The sequence below is a fragment of the Corvus kubaryi genome, unplaced genomic scaffold (assembly GCF_017639235.1).
Source record: "Corvus kubaryi isolate FWS band 111438036 unplaced genomic scaffold, C.kubaryi_AGA036_p1.0 37354, whole genome shotgun sequence".
Taxonomy (NCBI): domain Eukaryota; kingdom Metazoa; phylum Chordata; class Aves; order Passeriformes; family Corvidae; genus Corvus; species Corvus kubaryi.
The window spans coordinates 13,332,421-13,355,538 of NW_024581116.1; the positions used below are offsets into that span (position 1 = coordinate 13,332,421).

The following is a 23,118-nucleotide window of genomic DNA, read 5'->3' on the forward strand; positions in this document are numbered from 1 at the left end:
GACTGACAGAAAACCCTTTTAAACTATGACACCTGCTAGCCTTTTCAGGTGTTTTGCAAGCTGGGATTCCTTCAAGACTGATCAACAATGCTGACAGAATCTGTAACTTGTCTAGATGGGGTACAGAGGTTGCCAAGACCTTTCTTTAGCTTTGTCTTTAAAACATTTGTATTTTATTCCCACATGTGACAAATAAGGTCACTACAGGTCTTCTCCAGAAAGCAGTATAGATTAGTACTACCTGAGAGTACTTTCCCCTGCCCCCTGAGCACAAAATACACACTGTTGAGTCAGTGAAGAAGTGTCTATAACAAGACTTTCATAATGATAAATATTCATTAAACTATTTAAATTAGTTGTCTTTATCTTTCAAAATTACATGGCATTTTTCACCTGTATTAGAAAACAACAAACTGGTTTTCAGGAGCAGAGGAGCCAAACTATTAGCATGATAATCAGATCACAGTAACAGGTAATTGTTTTGAGTAAGCCAAGATTGCAACTTCTCCTACTTGTTTGGACAATATCAGAATGTTGCTGATCAACAAGTAGAAAACAGTATGCACTGGCTGGCTTTCTAGAACCATTCGCAGGCTCCATAGTTTCTTGTTTTAAATGTGGTCTGACTGACTCTTCTTGGATGACTGCATAGGCCATTTCCTTCTCCCATATCAGGACAATATCCCATTACTTACATATTCACAATTCGGCTTATGTTATAATGATAATGTTCTATTATTTCTGAAAATAAGTAACTATACAGTCATTCTAAATTCTTCATTTTATATTTTTCCCTTCCATCCTTCTTTCCTGTTCAGCACTTTTTTTCGCAGCACAATTCCCTTCCTCATCATCCTTCTACCTGTGCATTTCCATCCTGGGACCCTTTTTTTCCCCATGCCTGCACATCCTCTAAAGTTCTACCTTCCCTGTGCTGCTCATATTCCACAATGGACCTTTTTCCCCAGGGATTTGTTTAATGACCATTTAATACTGAAACCTAGTAAGGTCTGACTCATTTTTTCATTATCAGCTTTTTGTAAGTCTCAGGGAATCTTTTAACATCTAGAGTTGGATATGCTGGCAATAATCCAAAACTCAGCAAGGCTTCATCATTCTTAAGATGACAAATTCAACTTAGACAGAGTTTGAAAAACAGTGTACTAAACTTACCAGGAAATGGATTAAGAAAGCCATTTAACTTGTAGGTTTGGAAAACAATGTGTTATGAGGGTTTAAGAAGTGGTTTTTGCAACATAATCCAGAATTTTGGTTCAAACCTTGTGTAAAGCAGGGCATGCCCACAAAATAGAAGATATTTATTGTAAAAATAGCAAACCAAATAGCTGCCCTAATGTGTGTAAACATCTTTGAAAACTGCCTGGATTGAAACACACATTCCCAGGAACCCAAGCTGGCTTTACATCTACATAAGGTAAAATAAGGTACCAACAACGAGCAGAGCAGTCAAGCTCTCAATGGCACTTGGCTCACCTTATTTTGCTTCTGCTGCTCAACTGGTTCAGATATATCTGGTCATCTGCAGCATGAGCCTGATGTGGGATGACACCAGCCACAGTGCATGCAGGTTGTAAAAAAGAATTGACAGTAGAGACAGTAACTGTATTAACTGTGAAATTTACCCCCAAATTAGTATTTAAAAATGAATGAAATGACCTTGCGGACCAACCATTACATACTAGATCATTAATGTAGTCACTAATCATTTTTTTCATGTTTTTTGTGTATTCTTACAGTACTACTAATCTCACTACCTCCCATATAAACACACACAAACAAATATTGCCGATTTCTTTTCAAACAACATTGGTTTTCCCCCCTTGCCTGACCTCTATCTACCTCTCAGGCACCACCACCATCACACCTGGAGCAGCCACAAACTAATGTAATAGCCATCAAACACAAATTAAATGTACTTTAACACTGTGTATTATGATGAATACAAACTTTTAAAAAATAGGAAACACTGAAACTTTTTTTGCCATCTAACCTAGCTGGAAAAAAACTAATGCAGTCAACTTTGTTACATGGTAGTAACAAAGTTGTAGTCTTTCCAGGAAAGCCTTCTTTGCCAGAGTTTAAGGTATACAGAAAAGACATAAGCAATATTTAAAGAGACTCTTTAAAGGTCCCTTCCAACCCAAACACAAACCATTTTGTGATTCTATGAAATTGTCAGCACTGTCACCACTGGTGTATAGAAACACCCAGGCTTGTGATTTGCTGGTGAGTGTGAAAGTGTATGGGGGAGAACCCCTGCACCCTTCTCCTGCCTCCCTTCCTAGGTCACCATCAGAAACAGGAGAAGGAACAGACCCCATGAGCCTTGCATCTGACTCAGTGCACTCATTTTAACATGGACTAAATGAGTGGATAGATTTCTCCAAAGCCTGATATCCATGAATCACATACAGATGCTGACGTAACAGCAAGAGGGTGTGCCTGGAATTATTAAAAGGGAACCAAATGACAAGAAGAAGACAGGTGAAACTGCTGTAACTCCATTTAGATAACTGCAAAGAAATATGCATCTCGTGAAACTTCTTCCATTAGAAAAGACAAAGAGATCCAGCACACAAGTAAAGCTGCTCCTTTACAAGCCTGCCATCAAGCAGAAAGAAGAAGTAAAACGAAATCTATTTGTCCACCTGGAAGACAGGCAGACAGGTTGCCCAAGTTATCTGTCTGGTAACAAATGGGCAGAAGAGATGAAAAAAGAAGTCAGGATACCATTTGAAAATCACAGAAGTCACATTGGCAGGCTCTCTCTTCCTCTCTTCTTTTAATAACTGTTTCAGCTGCAACAGCTACTACATCTTAAAATCCCGAATTACTCGGGATCACTGTTTTAAGAGGAAGTGAGAAGGGTATTTGTATAGCAAAGAGATTAATTTTAGAAAATGGCTCAATAAACAAAGTTTATACACTTTGAGAGAAAAAAAATAGGTGCTAGGATATGAGACTGCATTAAACTGATACACGCAATTTTTACTGAAGAATTCAAGATGGCATGAGGATGAGCCAGCAACCCACACACAAAAAAAGCCAACTGAACATCCAATACAACTGTAATCCTTTACTAGGAAATAAAATTTTTGGCTGCTGAACAGACTTTTTAATAGGTTACTTTCAGAGGAAGACATATTTTTCATTACCTGATTCCTGGTTAAAGTGGTGTTTGAATAAATGAGTTTCAATATTATTAAACCACAAGAGACACGTGCTCAAGCATTAGCTTGTTCATGCTCATAAGCTAAGTCTGTCAAATACCACTTTTCTAAAACAATGTACTCTTTCTAAAAATACAGAGAGCATTCCAACAAGGAGCTGAACTGTCATAACATATTGAAATTTAAGAGTTTGGGAACAAATTTTATTGAATTTCATAAATATTTTGGTAGGTTTGTTTTCTTCCTTCATTAAGTAATGCTTAAAGACAGGTATGGACAAGCTAGAGTTTCTGTTACACAACAGCAAGCTCTCATGATAAACTTGATTACAATAACCCTTTCAGCAGGGAACTTCCTCCTCAGCTTTTTTTCTTTCAAATAAAAGCCTCACCCTTGCTTCTTTTCATTCTGCACTACTTTCTATCCTGAAAAAGTACTGCATGCACCTGCTAAAATGCACAAAAAATACAGAGTTAGGCAGAGAGAAAATAAACCCATCAATAGATAGACACCCACCCCCCAAAAAATTAAGATTACAAGGTATCTCAAAACACCAGCAGACCAAAGCAGGAATCCCTGCTTGTTTGGGAAAGTAAAAGCAGCATAGCTGATTAGCAGAATTTGCATAGATAAAATTTTATCTCTCTTAAAAGATTTTTTTAAAATAAACAAGAATGACCAGCTTCTGTCTTTCTTTGAATTCTTTACAGAGTTACCACTGAAAAAAGAAATAAAAAAATCATATGGCAATCAAAGTTATTAAAATTTTAGTCAGGAAAAGAGGTTCTTACACATAAGACCTGGAATATTTTGAGAAGAAGACTTCAGCAAACAGAGGAACATGACTAGAAGCCAGACTGATGGATACACTTTCCAGAGAAGCAGAAAGCTCTTGTTATTCCAGTCCAAACTCTCCAGAAGAAAACAGCAAACATTCTGACCTGCATTTATGAGTTCACTAACAGATTTAGTCAGGAATTACTCTGTTTGAATCAGATCCAAACTAAAATATATATGTGCAATCCACCAAAACCTAAAGTGTTAGACAATCCATATGTCAGCAGTTTCCTAAGAGCTGTGTGATGACTTGAAGACATGGGCTTTAGACAGTAGCAGATTATTAAGGGATACAAAATCCTTTTGAAAAGCCACTGAGGAAAAAAGAATTAAATACAGGCACCATTTTACAGCATTTAGAAAATCTTCAGGTTTCTTCACGACTGTGGCACAAACCCACCCCAGTCCCTCAGGCAGGTCTTTGTCCCAGTCTTCCACCTCGGGAAAAGAGCAGCACAACACCACCCCCGAGAGCCAGGCCTGGCAGGAGCAGCCGTTGCGTGACCAGGGGGAATGACCAGCATCAAAGGAAGAGAAAGAACCAAATATTCTGCAACTGAGTTGGTTTCACATGGCTTGTACTAACGCAGGCCTAAACTCCATATTAAACGAGGAAAAGATACAGAGCAGCTCACTACTTCCTGCATGCTGAGCTAAGACGCTATCTTGGTTTAGAAACAATATGAGATGAAACTGTAATGACTACACCCTAGTGCACTTACAGAGTCTCAGCTAAAAGCATGTTCTCTTCAGTAATTCCTCAATTTCATATGATCAACAGTAAAACCTTAATCACTATGCAAAGAAATGAAGAGAGTATTAACTTAATCTGTTCACAAATCCAAGACCTGTACCCGCTTTTACGGCCAAAAGAGGACTGCACAGAAGTGAAGACTGTTTAGAAATATGAAGGGTAAAGTACAAAACCCCTCAAGCTGCCATCCCTGTCAGCCCAGGATGGCTCCCCCATGACCTAGAATTTATTTACTCTTACATGGCTTTTCATGTTTCTCTTCTTGCCACATTTCTAGGCCAGGCTTCTTGCAAGTGTTCCTGCTTCCTCCTGGCATCGGGATCATCACTACTACTCAACAGTAAGGAATTTTACATTGTGAGTTCTTAAACAAGCAATTCCTTTATAGTTCCTCCATCAAAACAAACCAAAAGGTCACTAGAAAAATACAAGCATGAAAAATCTTTTTTTCAAATAGCAAAGATTCTGCTTAAGAAAAATGTGTAATATTTATTGCTTAGAATTCTTTGGTGTAGGCTAGACATACCCCTTTTATGCAATGATTTTGTATACTTTTACCATTTAATCATTCCCCAAGTTGAATAAGGAACATCCTGAGATCTCTAAATCTGAAACTTTATTGGACACCTAACTTAAAAGCCTGAACTATGACTTTAAAAGAGTTGTTCTAAGATAACTAGTTAATGAAAAATGAAGTTTTACAATCTTTAAAAAAGTCTCCCCAGAATACAAAGCGCACAACCTGAAAGGCTAACTGAAACCCCAGAATATAAAAAAAAAAGTGGTTGTACCACATCAAACCAAAAAATCTATTTAGCCTTGCACCCAGAAGCGAGCAACCAAAATGTGCAGGGAGGAATTTATGAACTGAACAAGCCATGACACTACCAAACATCTGTCCAGCTTCACACCATTTGTGGCTGACGCAGCAGTAAGACCTCTCTATTCTTTTTTTTCCAGATCCCTATTCCTTCATGGCATTTGTACAGTCAGCATCTGCCATTTTAACATCCAGAGCATCCTCTAAGGCAAGGAGTTTCACCAGTTACCCACAAAACATATGTGGCCACATCTTCTGCTGTTTGATTCTGAACCTGCAAACTGGCAACCTTTGCTGACACCTTCCTTGTATTGGAAGAGACATTAAACAACTGCCTCCTGAACATGTCCTACAAACTATCACCACATCCTCCTCTTAGTCACCTCTTCTTTAGGTAGAAAGATAAGTAGATAATATTAATTATTTCTTGTAGGAAAATTGCCCTGTTTGATAATCCTTGTTGTGACTCTCTATACCTCTCATTTCTTCCGCAACTTTGACAAAGAAAGGGTAAGAAAAGCAAAACACCCAATCAAAATTCCATATAGTATTTAAGATACAGGTACATGACAGATTTATACATTAACATAAATTTCTTTTCATCTCCATTATTTTATCAGATGTCAGGAATTATTAGAAAATAATTCTAATGTAGCTGGGCTAAAATAACTGCATGTTCAAAAACTGCATCACAATGGGATTACAGAAACCTGTATAATTAAGATCACACAGATATTTAAACTAAGGCTGGTACATGAACATAGCAGTATTGATAACACCAGATTTCAGAGAACACTACAAATCAATTTTTCTTTACTTAATACTATTTTTTCCATATAGAATAAAGATATTCATGTCAGCTGTTGGACAAGAAGAAAATCTGTGAAATTTCAAGCAGTATTTCTCCATCTGTATTCTCATAACTATGAAGCTCCAAAATTATATATCTCAGTAGAGGCAAAAAGGGGAATGTTTGACTTATTCCCAACTGCTCACACAGGATTCAGAATTTTATTAAGGAAAAAGAAAAGAGAAGGAAAGTGAAAAAAACCAAGACTGAATAGAATGATGAAGACTATGGAACTTGCAGGTATACTTTTGTTTACACTGGGATTTTTTTTTCTAAATTATCCTTCTTCTTTATAAATTCCTTCTGCAAGTGTAAGAAATCTTTGCATGTACCCATGATATGCATTTTACTTTTTCCTACAAAGTTTACTCATCAAAAATGGTCAGCAGACCATTTTATTTTAAAAAGCATCTTCAGACTAGAAAATTATTTAACATATTATTAGCATAGCATGGTTGTCATCTACCAAATCAGCAACACTAAAACAGCCACCAAACAATACAAATCATTTCCACAGTAACAATTTCAGTACAATGACCTCACACAATATTCAGAATACAACAGTATACTGAGATTTTCACTCGTCCTTAGAGAGTGGGACATGAAACATAAAGCCTTAGCACAGTGATTCATTCCACCTGTCCCTCCTAGAAGAGTACTATAATTAGGAGACTAAATCCACACCCACAACTAAAGAAACACCAGCATTTAAGAAATAATGTCCAGTTTATGAACTTCTATTCACATACTCAAACTCTGTAATGAAGCAAATTCTGATCCTTCTGCTTTTAAGCTGATGAAATTACAGAACCATAAATAACATCTTTGATATAAAACAATCACAGAGAATGAACTACCATTTGCTGTATGAAAGCACTCAGCCACATTGCATCCAATTTAGGGTACCAGTCAAGGAATTACACCAGAAAACCCAAGGGAGACATTGGCCTGAAAAGCAAGACAAATACTTGTATTTTTAGCAATGCTAAAAACAGTCATCATGAGATTTCCAAGGATCTTCAGTGGTCATTATTACAGTTTCATATGAACTTATGCCTTGAGCTATGAGCATAACACTCTACAGACATTCCTAAGTAACACCATCCCCATAGACACTCTGCTTTTCCCTAAGCACATCATAGTTCAAGGACAGAACTCACTCTTCCCTGTGGTACAATGAAGTTCACCAGTGATCTGCTGTATTATGAGGAGATATTCTTTCAGTACTGAAAAGAATGATGAAAAAGTCATTAGACTCTGTTACCAGCGCAAGGTGGGAAGAATTACCAGCATGAGTGAAAACAGCTCACAACCTTTGCAAGCTTGCGCAGACCTGCGTAAGAGCTGAATGTAGGCAAGAAGAGAGAAGCATCAATACTCTAGAGTAACAGTCCCCCTGCTAATCTCTATCTATCCTTCCTTGCCATCTACATTCACGTGATCTAATGAAAATACTCTCAGTAAGTGAGTAGCTAATTTTCAAAGCTTCCCAGGCAAGATCCTAAGTTTATACACTTCAAACACAGTAAAATATCTGTGATATGCTCCTGACTGCAAGAAACAAAACAAAAGCAGCTCAAAGTATCTAAACCAAAATGCAAACAAGTGTTTCCAATGTGAATAAGCCAAGCAATACACTTAGATACAGGAGTGATAGTTTCCTTGAGTTATTAGGTACTGTAAATTCAAAGAATTTGTTTTCAGTAAACCCATAATACTGATGCTACTCCTGGTCAGAACATAGACAAATTATTCAACCAATCCTAGCAGTGTATTTTATACAAATCCCCTCACACTTTGTAACAAGCTGGTAGAGATTATTAGAAATTACTGGGGATTGAATACCAAATTACTCCTAAAATTAAGACATTATGCTCAAAAGCTAAGGACTACCACCAATTCCTAGTTTTGGCTGCATACGGCAGGCAACTGTCACAGCACTGAGCAATTCTCTTTCCTTAATCCATGAGAAACCCTCCATTCTTATGTTTTCCTCCAGGCCACCTGACAGTTCTTCTGCCCCCAACATTCACAGGGAAATCAAAATCAGGAGGCGTCTTAAATTACTTAAACTTTTCAGCTGAATTTACAAAACAAAATGGCTTTTACTATGCTTGAACAAAGCTGAACTGATTCACATACATTTTTGTGGCACATCCCCATGTAATTCAAAGCAGTTTTACTGAGCTACTGAGTTGTTGGATGGTCACAAGGCATAAAGTGTTTACATGGTGCAAGTATTAACAACCATATTCTGATTGTAATATTGCCTGTAATAAAGAGAATGAGAAAAAGGATATAAATAAAGGTTCCGTATCTTTACCTCATCTGCAGTAGTAAAACTCTGAAACATTTAACCATATTGTAACATAAGTGATTAACATTACGTGTCATTTTGAATATGGAAGACAACTCCCACACTGTGTAGCACTGCACAAGGATACACGTCCAAAATTTAAACCTCATTCCCAAGTAGACCTCTCCAAATATAGGCCTGGTAGGTCACTACACTCCCAGACAGGTCCATCATATTCCTCTTTCTATCGTGGGATAATTGGGTAAAGGGAAAAGCACCAAAAAAAGATGCCCCTTTTGAAGCAGGGAGGCATTTGACTGCATAGAGCTCAGAGACAATTTCTTAGATGAAAAAAGACAAGAAACTATAGATATTCTGCAATGAAACACAATGTAAAGGTGGCTAAGCTGTAAGCAGAAGGAAAACATAAAAAACCCAAACAACCCCAAAATCTTGAATTTCAATGCCACAGGTAAATAGATAAGTCTTCCTATCACGAAATAGGAAGAAAAGCAAGACTGTGCTATAACTGGAAAAAGAATATGAATCCATTGCACTGAAATTATATGTAAGGAAGAGAAAAATTGTGTCTGCAAAAAAGTAAACCACTATCTGATAAAGTGGAATATTTAACGAAGGAGAGGCCCAGATAATTTACACACAAGAAGCTTCAAGGAAATAACTGAGGAGTTCTCTGAAACACAAATGTTGTTTTTTGAATAATCTTAAGAAATTCTAAACATCAAAGGACTCTCCACTTTAATATGCAGCATTTAAAAAAAAAGTAAAATGGGAGATTCAGGAACTGTAGAATGATTAGCTTGGCATAGATCCAGAACAAATTAATACTGTGGCAATGGGAAAAACAGAAGCTAAGAATATCCCGTCAGTCAAACAATCTCTGTAAGGTCAGGACAGGGGAGAGTGGACTGAAGCTCCAGCTCCCACAAGAAGCTGATCTGAAGAACCTTTTTCCTTCTTGACGGGAAAGCTAAAGGGGAACCAAACCAAAATTGCCACCAAGTCTCACTGGAAGAACGTAATTCATGATTTCCTCAAAACTCAAGAGCTGCTCTGCAGGAAAGCAAAGCATGCAGAACAAAGGCGCAAAACAGAAGCATGCTTGATTTGACAGCAGTGGAGCAGCCTGGCAAATTCATCTCAGAAATCAGATCTTTCAAATCCTCAGCAGAAGTGAGATTTGACTGAAGCTGACACAGAAACATGGGTGACAGAAGGATTAGTGCCAGAGAAATATGGATACAAAAGTGCTGCCAAGAATAAAACCAAGCAACATTAAAAAAAACTGAAGAGAAGAACAAAAAGAAAACACAAACTACAGAATACTGTAAAAGAAGAAACCAAAGAGTTGGAAGGTTTCCAGGCAGAATAGAGAAGAATGATCATCTCAATTTTTCAAGGAAACCTTTCACTCCTAAATAAAAGAGAAATAAATTTACCAGTCCAGGCTAGGGAGGGTGTGTGTGTGAATGCGTAAGTGCAAGGTATGTACTCCTCCAACACAAATAAATAAAGCCAAAGCATCATACAGAATAAAATGCTCCATGCTCAAGTGGCACATTCTCAAAAGAGCTGAAGATTTTCAGTCTATACTCTATAAATACATTACAGCATTTACTTCAACACCTATCACAGGTTACCCTTAGGGAAAGGAAAGCCTTGGATGAATTATAGAGCAGCAAACATTTGTTTTCAAACTCTTCAATCTTCCATCAAAGCCAACATCAGTTCATAATGAAGCACTAACTAAAAGTTCTTATTTAACTGAACACAACTGAACTGACCAGAGCTACTGGCCTAATCCAACACAAAGAAACATAATTGTAATGTAGAATGATAAGCCATTAAACCTGAAAGAAACAAGGTATCAGCAAGAAGATAAGAACAAGAAGCTTTTCTGTCATGTGGGATAAAGGGGAGAAAATCATGACACGCGATTTAGAGTTTCATGATTCCTCTCTCTTGTCCACAACCATGATTTACGACAAGCAGAGTATATTTTTGCCACTTTACCAGGATGCATTCAAGAACTTTCCACAGGCAAAGGTATGGAAGAATGTTAACACCATTCTCAGCTGGAAATTTAAAAAGCATTTCTGTATCATGGAAAATTCTGAGGAGTAACACTAGGAGTCATTTAAAAATCAAGACACCTAGGGATGGAAATAGGTGAACATATAGAGCAGAATTCAAACTAAACAGTGCTTCTGTTAATCTAAGTTGGAGACTGGATGTGTAAAAAGAAACAAACAAAAAAAGTTATACTAAGACAATCAAAAAGTAGCATAGATGGTAATTTTATTGTGAATTGGCAAGGTCAAATCTGTTGAAGTTAAGTACATTCCCTGTTACAGGCAGCAATACACTGGATTAGAAAAAACAAACAAACAAAAACCACAGAAAAAGAGAGGATGGAATTAAATTACAAAACAAAAAAGGAAGTACTTTTAAGATACAGATTCCTAGGCAGCAGGGTGTATCAACAACACTGTCGACACTGAAACATTTGGTGGCCTTGTAAAACAAGCGGATTTAGAATTGTGCAGCTACTTCCACCTAAGAGGAAGGGATGGAGAAGGGGAATGGGGAATGGAGAAAGGCTTACGGAGAAGCAATTCCATGACCATACCCCAGGGCAGAAGTAGTAGTAGCAAGGATAATTCAGTAAATACCCATTTCTTTTGTCTCCAGGGGCAAGATGGTAGACAGGTCTGAATAGAATTCAACTAACCCACCAAGCTCAACTTTCTCCAGGCCCACCCCCAATCCCTGGGGGAAAAAAAAAAGATTCTTAACTCATTTCTTCCTGAAGTTTTATTTTAAATTTGGAGAAGAGATTGAGAGAAGGGAACTTCTCTGAGGTCACACATTGTGCTCCTTGCCAAGTCCAGATACTTGTGATCGAGAGATCACAATTTCCAAAGCTCTTTAGCACAACAGGATCTGACAGATGCTTATGAGACTACACCTATCCTGTTGCACACAGCACATACCCCAAAGTGACGTGGTTGTTATCTTCAGTACTTCAGTAAATCATGTTGCCCAACATCCATGGGAGTGACCTGCTTACCTATATATATACATACATTTAAATTTGTATGTGTGTGAAGAATCTGAGAATCAAAACCAAAAATTACTTTTGGACATTAAAAAAAAAAATCCACTTACAATGCATTAAAGGTAAAATACACAAAAAAATAGTGTGTTTTATAAAAAGTAGTGAAAGCTAAAGGTAAATTTGAGACAGCAAAAAAAAAAGCACAGCCAACTTTTAAGCACAAACAAAATAATACTTATAAAATAATTGGGTATACAGTCCCAAGTCAAGAATGCATGGAAAGACAGACCTATGGCAAAGACAAGTTGTTGACAGTTCAAGACAAAAGGGATGCTTTAATCAATTTTGGATAAGAATAAAGATAAATCCCCAAACGCAAATAGAGGATGCATACCTTAAAGACTTATGCCTACGTCACACAGAAATGAAAGAGGGAATTTGTGTGCAGGTGGAGGACAGATAATACCAATAAAATAATACAAGCTGAAAGCAAATTATCCACTAAATGTTATATATATGACTACTAATTTACAAATACATTTTAAGTCCTACACTAATGGCCTTTAAAAAAAATAGATATCCTAAAATCCTAGATATCCTATGTGCATTAAAAAGGGAACGACGGTGACTTCCACCTAAAAGAGAAGATGACTGCACTTATCAAAGACGTTTTGGCTACTGGAACAAGCCTTAGGATGAGTAGAGATTTACTGCAGTTAAACAATTTGCAAATAACAAGAAAAAAACCCTTGACCTCCTGCACAGAACAAAACGAAATACTTAAATATCTTATTCTTTCTTCATACACACAAAAATATTTTAATCAAATGGAATAAGAATACCTGTTTTAGAAAAAGGAAATTTTGCTTTAACACCCTTGTACTGGGAAGTTAGAACTTCTGAATAAAGCAGGAACATCTTCCTGCTGCTGCTGTTTGCCCTGTTAACACTCTAATTGTACATTTAGGTAAAAACCTATTTTCCAAAGGCTAACTTCTAACATACACAAGATTTTAATAGAGGAAAGGATAACTAAGATGACTAATCAATTAAAAGCTTAGAAAACTGACTTGGAGCAATGGAAAGATAAATATATATGGAAGATAAACAGCTCATTTTTCACAAACATCTTCTATAAAGTACTTTTTTCCTTCATAAAACACTTTTGAGTAGTACTGATCTCCAGCTAGGCCCTGACACCTGTCTAAAAGTTATACGTCATGATAAAGATGATACAGGGAGCTGGAGGCTCCTTTCCTCTTTATTTATGAGCCAGTCATGCCCAAAGCTCCCAGACCTCTGGACAGAAGTGTTCAGATACAACCACCTTTGTGGAAGGTATTTCAAATAAAATTCAGTTTGAGCAGAATGAAGAATTATGCCCTTCTTGTCAGCTGTTCCATTACCAAAATATGAAGGGCCTATCTGCCACCTATACTGAAAATGTGAAATAGAATACAAGGCATACTTGAGGTCAGAAGGGACCTCTGGAGATTGTACATACACTCCCAACACCTCTGCTGAAAGCAAGATCAACTACAGCAAGCTGCTCAGGACTGTGTGCCATCAGGTTTTGTGCACCTCTGAAGATATGGACTCCACAGTGGTCCAGGGTCGCCTGTTCCAGCACTCAGTCACCCTTACACAGTGAAAAAGTTTTATACTTAAATGGAATTTTCTGTATTTCAGTTGTCTCCTGTTCTTCCACTGCACATCACCAAGAAGAAAGCCCGACTCCATTGTAACTCCTCCCTGACAAGATATTTATACACATTACTGAAATCCCCCCCAGCCTTCCCTTCTCAGTGATAAAACCCCCAGCTCTCTCAGCCTCTCCTTGTATCGTAGATACTGCAATCACACCTCTAATTGCTAAGTAGTATGCAACACAAGGAAAAATTGTCAGTGATACAGACTCCATTCCTAAATTACACAGCACAGAAGTTCATCACAGCTGGGAAGCCTCAAACTAGTCACATTCCTTGCATATGGAATAGCACTACTAAATGACAAGTCATAAAAAAACCCCTTTGTGCATGTGTACATACACATGCCACTACACAGAAAGTAAATGTGACTCACCTTGTAATAATGTTGCATTTACTTTCTAACACCTGTAATAACTTCAACCTTGTACAAATTCAGCATATTTTGGGTATGTGGGAAATTACTACTAAAAAAAGTCTTTAAGCCACTGAGAGTATTTATGTACAAGATGAGCCTCATCAAGTTAGGCTTCATCTGCATTTAACTGACAAAATGGTATTTAGTATGATTTCAAATCCTTCAAGTTACTATAACATAATTACTTCTTGATTCAAATTTGGGATGCACAGGACACAACTAAATGCACTAAAAATCTGTTCAAAATAAAAAAGGAGACATATGGAATATTTTGGAACATGTTTGCAACTTATATTCACCAGACTTGAAGCACAACAAATAATGGCATTAGAGCAACTTACACCCTGGTCATAACAGCCATAATATCATAAAGGTTTTTAAGACAATTTTCTACAAAATATTCTATACAGAGCACAAAGCAAAAAGCAATGTAGGCTGTAGTTTCAGAATGTAGTATTATACAATCTCATTTCTTGCTCCAGGACAACAACTTCATCTCTTGAATTTCTCAAAACTCAGATGTCAAAACTAGACACAGGAAGACATTGGTAATCACAGTGCTGCAGCAAGAAACATGAGATGTAGGAAAGAGCTAGTAAGGATTTTGCAATTATCAGCCTCATGATGTAGTAAAAGAACATTAAAACTAAATAAACCTGAGGATGCCTTACTAAAGTAACACTGAAGGTAAAAGAAGGAGCAGATATTTCTGGAAAGAGGAAACCACAATACTGGAGTGGCTGGAAAATAAATGGTACAGTAAGCTTACAGAACTGTACCTATATATCTCAATGAAAACACAGTTAAGAGATTACTTGATTAGTGTGCATATCTACTTATGCTTTGGAAGTGAGGGGTACAGCCCTATCCCAAAAGGGAACAGTAGGATCCCCCAAAGGCAACTGTCATCTCCTCTCTGTAAACCAGTTCTCCCACTCTGAGGAATGGTACAAGCTTTACAGCTGCAATTCATAAAACAAAAACTCATCCAGGAGATGAAGGCAAAGAAGGACAAAGACTTAAAACCAAGTTTATACTCATATTTCAACCTAACATATCTTTTCTGTTAAGGAAATATCTAAGACAAAGAAATCAAGAGGTTTTATATTAAATTTATCTCCTGATTTTTAGAGGTTGAGGCCGTAATTCTCATTTATCCAGACAGGAAAGCAGTAGTATAAAACCAAAAATAATATAAATGCTAAAACTTCTGAAGACACAGCTCCTGAACAACTCATGACCTGCTGAATATAAGCAACGTATTGGAGAATGGTAATGTTACTTGCAACATCATCAGTGAGGGCTTGGCAGAATTGCTGCTTTCTGCTCTTAAAAGCTAAGATTTTATTTGCAGACTTCAAAATTCCATAATAAATTTTTATCTGCAACAGAAATGTCATTGGGCAATTGTTACCACAATGCATAAGAATCTTAAAAATAAGGGAAATTTAAATTTCACTCAAGACTGTCCATTACTATTCAGTTCCTAGAAGAGCCGTAGCCCCTTATGCAGATTTTAGGTTTGATATATTTCAACCAGTACAGCAAGAAACAGAACAAGAGATAACATCTAAAGCATATCTTATGAAAAGAATATGGAATTAAAAACAAATTCAAGAGACATTTCAAATAAGTGCCAAAAGGGATAATATATTGCCCTTAGACTTGAAGCCAAATCCTGTTTCTGAGTGCTTCAAGAGCAGTTCTGAATGCCCTTTTCTCCACAAGTACTTATTGATTTCATTCTAACTTAGGTAATCAGCTTAATAAGACTGGTTAAAGATTAAAGCACTCCAAGTCACAGAGTGCACGAGTTTCTGCCAGGCTCCAATGCTGTGCAACTTGAACCCTACTACATAACAACAGATTTAATCAACTCATTAGTACAGTGACCAAAATAATTAAAATACCACTAACAACTAAGTTGGATTTTTTAACTTTTCTTTTTAGAAAAAAATTACCTCTACACAAAAGATCCTAAGATCTAGTCCACATAAGTTCATCTTCTCCGGAAAATGCTGAAAAACATTCAAATATGGAATGTGTCCTTCAACAACAAACCTGCATTAAAAAAATGAAGACCAAATCAAAATAATATATAGGACGACAAATTCACACGTTTATTATAAAATTAATGTACAAATCAACTTCTGATTTGAAATAACATCAGTATTATGCTGCCTAAGCAATTCAGCCTGAAGTTACACACCCTGAAATGCTCCACAGAACAAAAACCAGTTCAATCATTTAACAGGCTTTTAAGTTCAAGCTCAGATGTGACTGACAAATGATAACGTTATGGCAGTAAGCATACAATCAACAAGTTTACATGGAGTTTGTTCTGCACATTCTTCAATTACTGCATTTTTGGAACTGCTTTAAGCCTCCTTTGAATGGCATGGAATTTTTCTTTTTGTTTCAAAATTCTAAAGCTTTAAGTAAATTTTACTTTTAAAATACACACTTTCTGCTGGAGGAGCTTGAATCAGATAACGTGACAGGGAAGAAAATCACAGAATGATGAGCAGATACACAGAACTGAAACCCCATTGATTACATTTCTATGATGATACTTTTCAAAAAAGTATTACTGAGGTATGAATAGAAATTGTTTTGTATACTAAAAAATAAAAATAGTTTAATTTTTATTTGCACACAAATAATGCATCTTTGTTGTTAAAAACTGATTTTGGTAAGTGGTTGACAGTATTATTTGATATTTTTCTTGAATATATATATATACATACACACAAACACACAGATAATATATATAAAAGATGAAACTTAACAGATACCAATAAAAAACCACCACCACCCCAAACCCCTGTTCTTATCCAGCATCTTAACAGACACCCACAAAAGGACAAGCAAGCACTGAACAAGCACAGGCCTTCACAAGGCAACACACTCATACCACACTAAGGCACACTGGTAGTCTCCCATAGACCTAAGACAGAAATGCCTTCCTGTCTCCTCTCCTCCAAACCAATCTTGTTAAAAGAGTACATTAAACCTGAGTAAGTTAACATTACAAACAGAAAAGACTCTGTTAGTTAAATAATACTAGGACTGAAAACAATTTTCTCCCTGCTGATAGTGTTATCCACACAGGACCTCTCTGATCTTGCTACACAGATTAGCCTTGGTCCACAAACATTACATGTCCCTTCTGAGCCTACAGCAATTCACAAGCTCACCTGCTATCTCCCAGTTCCATGCCCTCATCACTATTTGTTCCATGTTATGTAGCGTGTATCTATTGAAGTTGACTAAAATTCTATTTAAAAGCAGAGTTTACAGTTATAGTCTACTTTTTTTAAAGCAGTCTTATCTGAATTTTCAGTTTAATTGAAAAAAAATGAGTTAAATCCAGGATAAAAATAAAAAGTTCATTTCATGTTGAAAGCTCTGTCTCAGAATAATTTATAAGAATTTCTGAAAAATAACAGAAATATGAAAAATCATATTGCCCAATAGTTTTTGTTCCAAAGCTCTGCTTATTAGCCTCTTAAATGAAGAAGCAACAGGTGGTACACAATCCTTTCCAATCAAATTGTGTAATGATCATTTTGCTAATAAAATTTCAGTAGCTTTCCTCAGTCAGCAGAAACAGCATTTCCCCACCCCGAGTGGAGATGTACACTGGGCTCTCGTGAGGTTGCTCTCCAATCCCAGCCCCGGCGCTGGTCCTCGCCACCCCACCTGATCTGCTGAGCAGCCGGCACATCAGTTCCTTAGCTCATTTTAGTCATTCACTAAACTGAGGAACATAAGCTTGAGGTATGGTTTCACAAAGTTGATTGAGCCAAACTAAAAGCTCAACATAACTAGCAGGACCTCCCTCCTTGTGATCCGGTCATGACCTGCTGTTGCTCATCTCTTCCCCAAATGTAACTCACAACAGCAGCAGAAAAACCACCTGTTACCCTATTGCCAGCATGGGTTTCTTTCATCATCTAACAAACTGTGAGGAGGCTCACAGATGGCTCTACAAGTGAAAGAGTTGGCAGAAGGAAAGGGCAGGAGAAGAGAAAAAAGGGAAGCAGGACCTTCCCCTTTCAGCAACACTGATGCATTACTGGCTCAGCTGATGATAAGCTTTGGCTGACACACGTTAAGGCACAATCACACCATTAGCTGTCAGATCTGAAGGCCTGGAACCAATATGCTAGGAGCAGCAAACCCCTGAGCCAGCACAGCAGCAGATGGAAGAGGACAATCAAGACCTTGTTTCGGGTGTGGTGTAGTGGTGATGCAGCCAAACCACCCTCACAGCTTGCTGCCTCAGAAATGGGAAATCCCACCCTCCCTTCAGTCCACTGCCGCACACTCCTCCCTGCTGACAAAAGCACTTGTGTGACTTCTCAGAGGATCAGATGGAAACTAGACTCTTCCAGGCTTTCACTCCAACCAGACAGACCTCCAGACTCAAATGACTGCAGGAACATTACTGCCAGCACAAGGCAGAAAGGCAAGCACATTAACCCGCACTAAAATGTCCAGTGAAACTTTCTTTTACAAAATTAATCTTCTATAGATCTACTTCTTTCAACTAATAAACCATAAACTGGATGAATGCTAGTACCATGGCAAGAGAAAAGAACAGGAATGTTTACGCAAGACCACAGCAACAAAAACTTTGAGAAGCTTAAACTGATGCTGGAACCACATCCTTACACTGCAAGAGACAAGAAGCGTCCACCAAGACATCTTTTGCTTAAAAAAAAAAAAAAAGAAGTTTTTGCTAACTTGGCTGTACCAAGTCAAAGCACTGCAACTGTTTAAAAAATAGTATCTTTTCTAGCCTGAAATTATTGTCTCCAGAAAAAAAGAACGCTCTTTTCTCTCAGGTTAAAAGTTGTTTTTACACTCTAAAAATACAGCACAAATACCCTGTTATGAATACAATGTGCTTATGGTTCAAGTTTTAACACTTAATCCAAAAGTCCAGATTTGGAATAGCACTTCAGAACAGTTTCTTCTGTCTGCTGTTCCTCCAAACCTTTCATTTAACAGACAGATGGTCAAAACCCCTGTAAGACTATGTTCTATCACGGACGTGCTTGAAAACTTGACTGGCAGATACAGTACATAGTCCATGTTCTTTTAATTACAGCAGCAGCATACATTAATAAGGCCCAAGTATGAAAAAAATCCTAGGTCCTCAGCATGCTACAAGGATGTGATGCCCCTGTTAAAGCCACAAACTGATTATAAGTTTAGTCTTGCCAACACAAGTAAGTATAACCTCATTTGAACCGCATGATTTCTCAGAATCTCCAAAGTCTAGCTTCTTGAAATTGGGTTTTTCCAAAAACCAACTACTTTATTATTTAGATGAATAATATACATCATATGGAATATTGTAAGACTATTCACAATGGAAAAGGATTTAATGTGTTGCATAGACTTGAGTCGAACGCTGTTAAAAATGTTATTTTTAAACCAAAACGTTCCTGTCAGAGGAGGTAATTGTAGTGTTTTTCTGCTAAGTGTGTCAAGTAGCAAAGAGGAGTATATTTTTGGTGTTGTAAATCCTTTAAAAGCTGGCAGATTGCCCAATCATAATGCCTAAGCATGTATCACAAGGGAGGAGTGGTAGTCAGCTGACTTCAGGGTACAGAGAAAACCAAACTGAGGAAAAAACAAGGCAGAACTTTAAACAGAACTCTAATTCAGCTGGTTTAAATAAAATTATTTGCCTACAAAGACTTAAAAGGTAATGCTGAATACTTAAGGCTTTCTCTGCATAGTTTTCATCTTCAGTCTGTCGTTATTTTGATCTGTGTATCTTAGTGCATGCAAAAATGTGAACATTGTCTGATTTCTTAAATATTCAGAAGTTAGAAAACAAGTATTTTATGGTAGTTCATGCAATTTAAAATTCTTTCTCCTTCTTCATCAAACTTGTTGGAAGGCAAAGACCTTAAGGGTAGGGAGGGAAGCATGATAACGTAATTACAGTCTTATATAACTATCGTATTATGGTAAAACTTAGCAATACAAATAACATTCTTTTAAACCTCACTTTCTGTACTTAATCCAGTTCGTATGTTCACTGTATTTAAAGTTACTGAACTATTATGATTTACACAGTCTTACACACATAAATTGTGTAAATTGTATCTAATTAAATTATATCTTCTCATTCAAATCATCTTATTTAAATTTTCAATTACTAGTTTCAGATTATACCTTTCTGTGCTATATTTGCTACTTGATTTTTTACATCTTTTTTCAGCTTTTTTACTACTTTCACATTTTCTCTATACCCTTTCAAATAAGTGTGCTCATCTCTTAAGGATGTTAGTCCAAAGGATAGTCTCCAGGTTGCAAATAATTTTCCAGGATCTTTTCCGCAGTCTCCAACTTTTAAAGTGCCAAATACAATAACTTCCCATTCATATGCAAACAAAGCAATCTATCTTTCCTCTTGACACAGCTGTTGTTTGGTTGGGTTTTCTTCCAACCAAACCATTGTACTAAGACAAGAACATGTGAGGATGTCTTTGCCTGGTATGAGCCAACAGTGCTTCAAGAAACAGTTTCCAAGATACAATAACCAAAGAATATATATTTAATTAATAATTTTTCTCTCCAAACAGGATGGAGTAGCTAATAATTCTGTAGTGTGAACCAGTTGCTCTGTCCCAGAAATTTTAATTTACTACTTAGATTTTTGCCATATACAAACATTATCAGACAGGTTTTACATTATTATTTGCTAATCATTCACAAAAATACAGAGTACGTTATGGTAGTTCTGACTCGTACAGAATTTCCTAAGGAAGACCATAGCTATTAAAAATCTTGTTATTGAGCACTACTTTTGAGTTCTATTTCTTAATCTACTCAATAAATACTTCTGTATTGCAGAGTGCTAGTTTGAATTCTGAATATTATGGCATTTTACTGAAAATTTTACAAGCATCTTTTATGCAATAGCACATCCAGTTATGCAAATATGCAATGGCTTGCGCAATTCTGATCAATGAAAGCAACAGCCACCCGTAAAGTAAAATCAAAGGGTTACATTGTTTTGCATAGAAATTGATTATCTAGTAGTAACAACTCTACTTGAAGACATTACAAACCTCCCCTTTCTGAAAGTACTTGCAAAAAAAGCATCCTTGACTACCCACCCTTCTTGGAAAGCTTGTACAAAGCTGGAAAAGTGCAGGTGGAAGCTGGCACGCCAGGGGAGAACAGCCATGATGGAACATCAGGCTCTGGGGGAAAAGCCCCTTGCATTCATCATTCTTTCAGCAGTTCCATCAGTTATAAGCACCACAGGTGGGGGATGATGTACCCATTGCCTTGCCTTTTAACTCACAGGGTATATAGTTGAAAAATAAAAATGAAAGCACTGTATTTTTAATCAGTTTTTCCTTTATTTTGTCTGAGTTTTCAATTTGATTTGCCAATGTATTTACTTGAGTATTTCTACTCCTCAAATTTTGGCCAAGGAATGTTTTTTCACCATCTGTTTAGAAATACCCAATATTTCAACAGTTGTTTAAAAAAAGTAAAAGAATACAAAAGGTCTTCCAAGGAAAATCTAGGAATTCCTGAACTTATTTGAGCCTGATTTAAAACATTTATTGCCAACAAGAAGAGTTGATGAATTATTTTTCATTCCTGAAGTAAATAAGGAAAGTGTTCATGGCCTTGTTGCAGTGGAGAGAAGGGAACTGCATTGTCAGCAGTAGCCTGACAGTCTCCTTTTAGCATCAAACCCTATTATTAGAACAATTTATTTCTACTATACTAAAAGGTATTATTCTGAACTCCCATAATTATAGATACAAAGATATAAAGACCAAATGAACTTCCTGTATTAATTTCTGTGCCCAACTCCATTGCATGAAGTTACTTTGCTCCTTTTCAGATCACTGTATACTGCTGGTATTGTTTGTATGAGGACACTGATGTAAGTCCTGGAGAATGTTTACTCATTTAATTCTGACATGCTGACAACAGCAAATATCACGGAAGTGTGGCCATACACACCTCCAGAAAAACTTAAGAAATTTTGAAGGAGAAGAATAAAATGCTTCTTTAACTCCAAAACCTTCTTCCTTACAGGTCTCTGAAATTCATTGCAATCAACAGAGAATGCTCTCCAACAGTAGCTGCACAAATGGTTATGACAAAGGAAAGATAAAACAACTAAAGAGAACTTCCCACTATTACTGAGCAAATTAGTAAGAGGACAATAGTACAGATCTAATTTTTAAAAATTATTTATAAAAGCAACAATTCTTCACTAGAGACTATTCATACCTTAAGAGCTCAGACAATGTAATTGGTTCTCTCAACCAGAGTAATGCCATGTAACAAAATGAAAGGGTCATTGGCATCGTCATCCTCAGTTTCTCCTTTTGGTTCTTCATTAAATACAAGCTGCCATCTACTGATCCAGAGTACACAGAGGTGCTCTCTTGGGTTTACGTTAAAAACAGAAAAGAAAACAGCAATTTATATAATAGACACATGAACCATGGTGTACAAAAAACAAGATAAAGGAACATACAAGGAGCCCTTTTCAGCACCTGGTAACATTTTGAAATAATTACTTTGAGTTTTTTTCTTGTTTGTGTACTTTTCTACAAAACAGTTTAACCCTAATTTATTCATCTACCACAATATGTGATGAGAACCTGTTTCATATAGTGCTATTGCACTTGACCAGGACATTAGCTGCTATACATATAGCTGACAGTACTTATGAGCTGGAAATACTGTTTTCCATTTGAGAGAGGAGGGAACTGTGAGGAAACAAGGGAAAATTTAATGTATTTAAATCAATGACTCATAGTTGGGGATTAAAACAGTTTTAAACTTCAACACAAGCAGGACTTTAATGAAAAAGTCATTTACTTTGCAGAAATTTTACTGATGTTAAAAGTTTGCCCTAATTCCATCTGGCCTATAATCTCTAACTGTGGAAACACAGATATTCTTTTAAAAAATGTATATAAATTCAAAGAAACAACTTTAGAATAAGAATGTAGGAAATGGTAAAGATGGTGGAAAAAAACCCCAAATAAATACACATCCAAATGTCCCTAGTTCCTTACCGAGATGAATCACTAAAAACAAAGAGAAAATTTAATTTAGTAGAGTAATTTATGGATTTGGAGCTTTTTCAGCAGTGAAACCTCAGA

At 36.7% G+C, this 23,118-nt stretch overlaps 1 protein-coding gene across 8 annotated transcripts in view; it reads right to left on the reverse strand.

Annotated features, from left to right (window-relative positions):
- TAF1B (TATA-box binding protein associated factor, RNA polymerase I subunit B) overlaps positions 1–23,118 on the reverse strand; it is a 53,092-nt gene that overhangs the window by 22,939 nt on the left and 7,035 nt on the right. For all 8 annotated transcript variants that reach the window (XR_006016867.1, XR_006016865.1, XR_006016866.1 and 5 more), the window contains exons 7-8: positions 22,235–22,391; positions 15,913–16,012 (exon numbers count right to left, since the gene is read on the reverse strand). Coding sequence is in view for 5 of the 8 variants with exons in the window: in XM_042033033.1 (XP_041888967.1) it covers positions 15,913–16,012; positions 22,235–22,391 (257 nt within the window). In the remaining 3 variants the exon portion in view is untranslated. The remainder of the gene's footprint in view (positions 1–15,912; positions 16,013–22,234; positions 22,392–23,118) is intronic.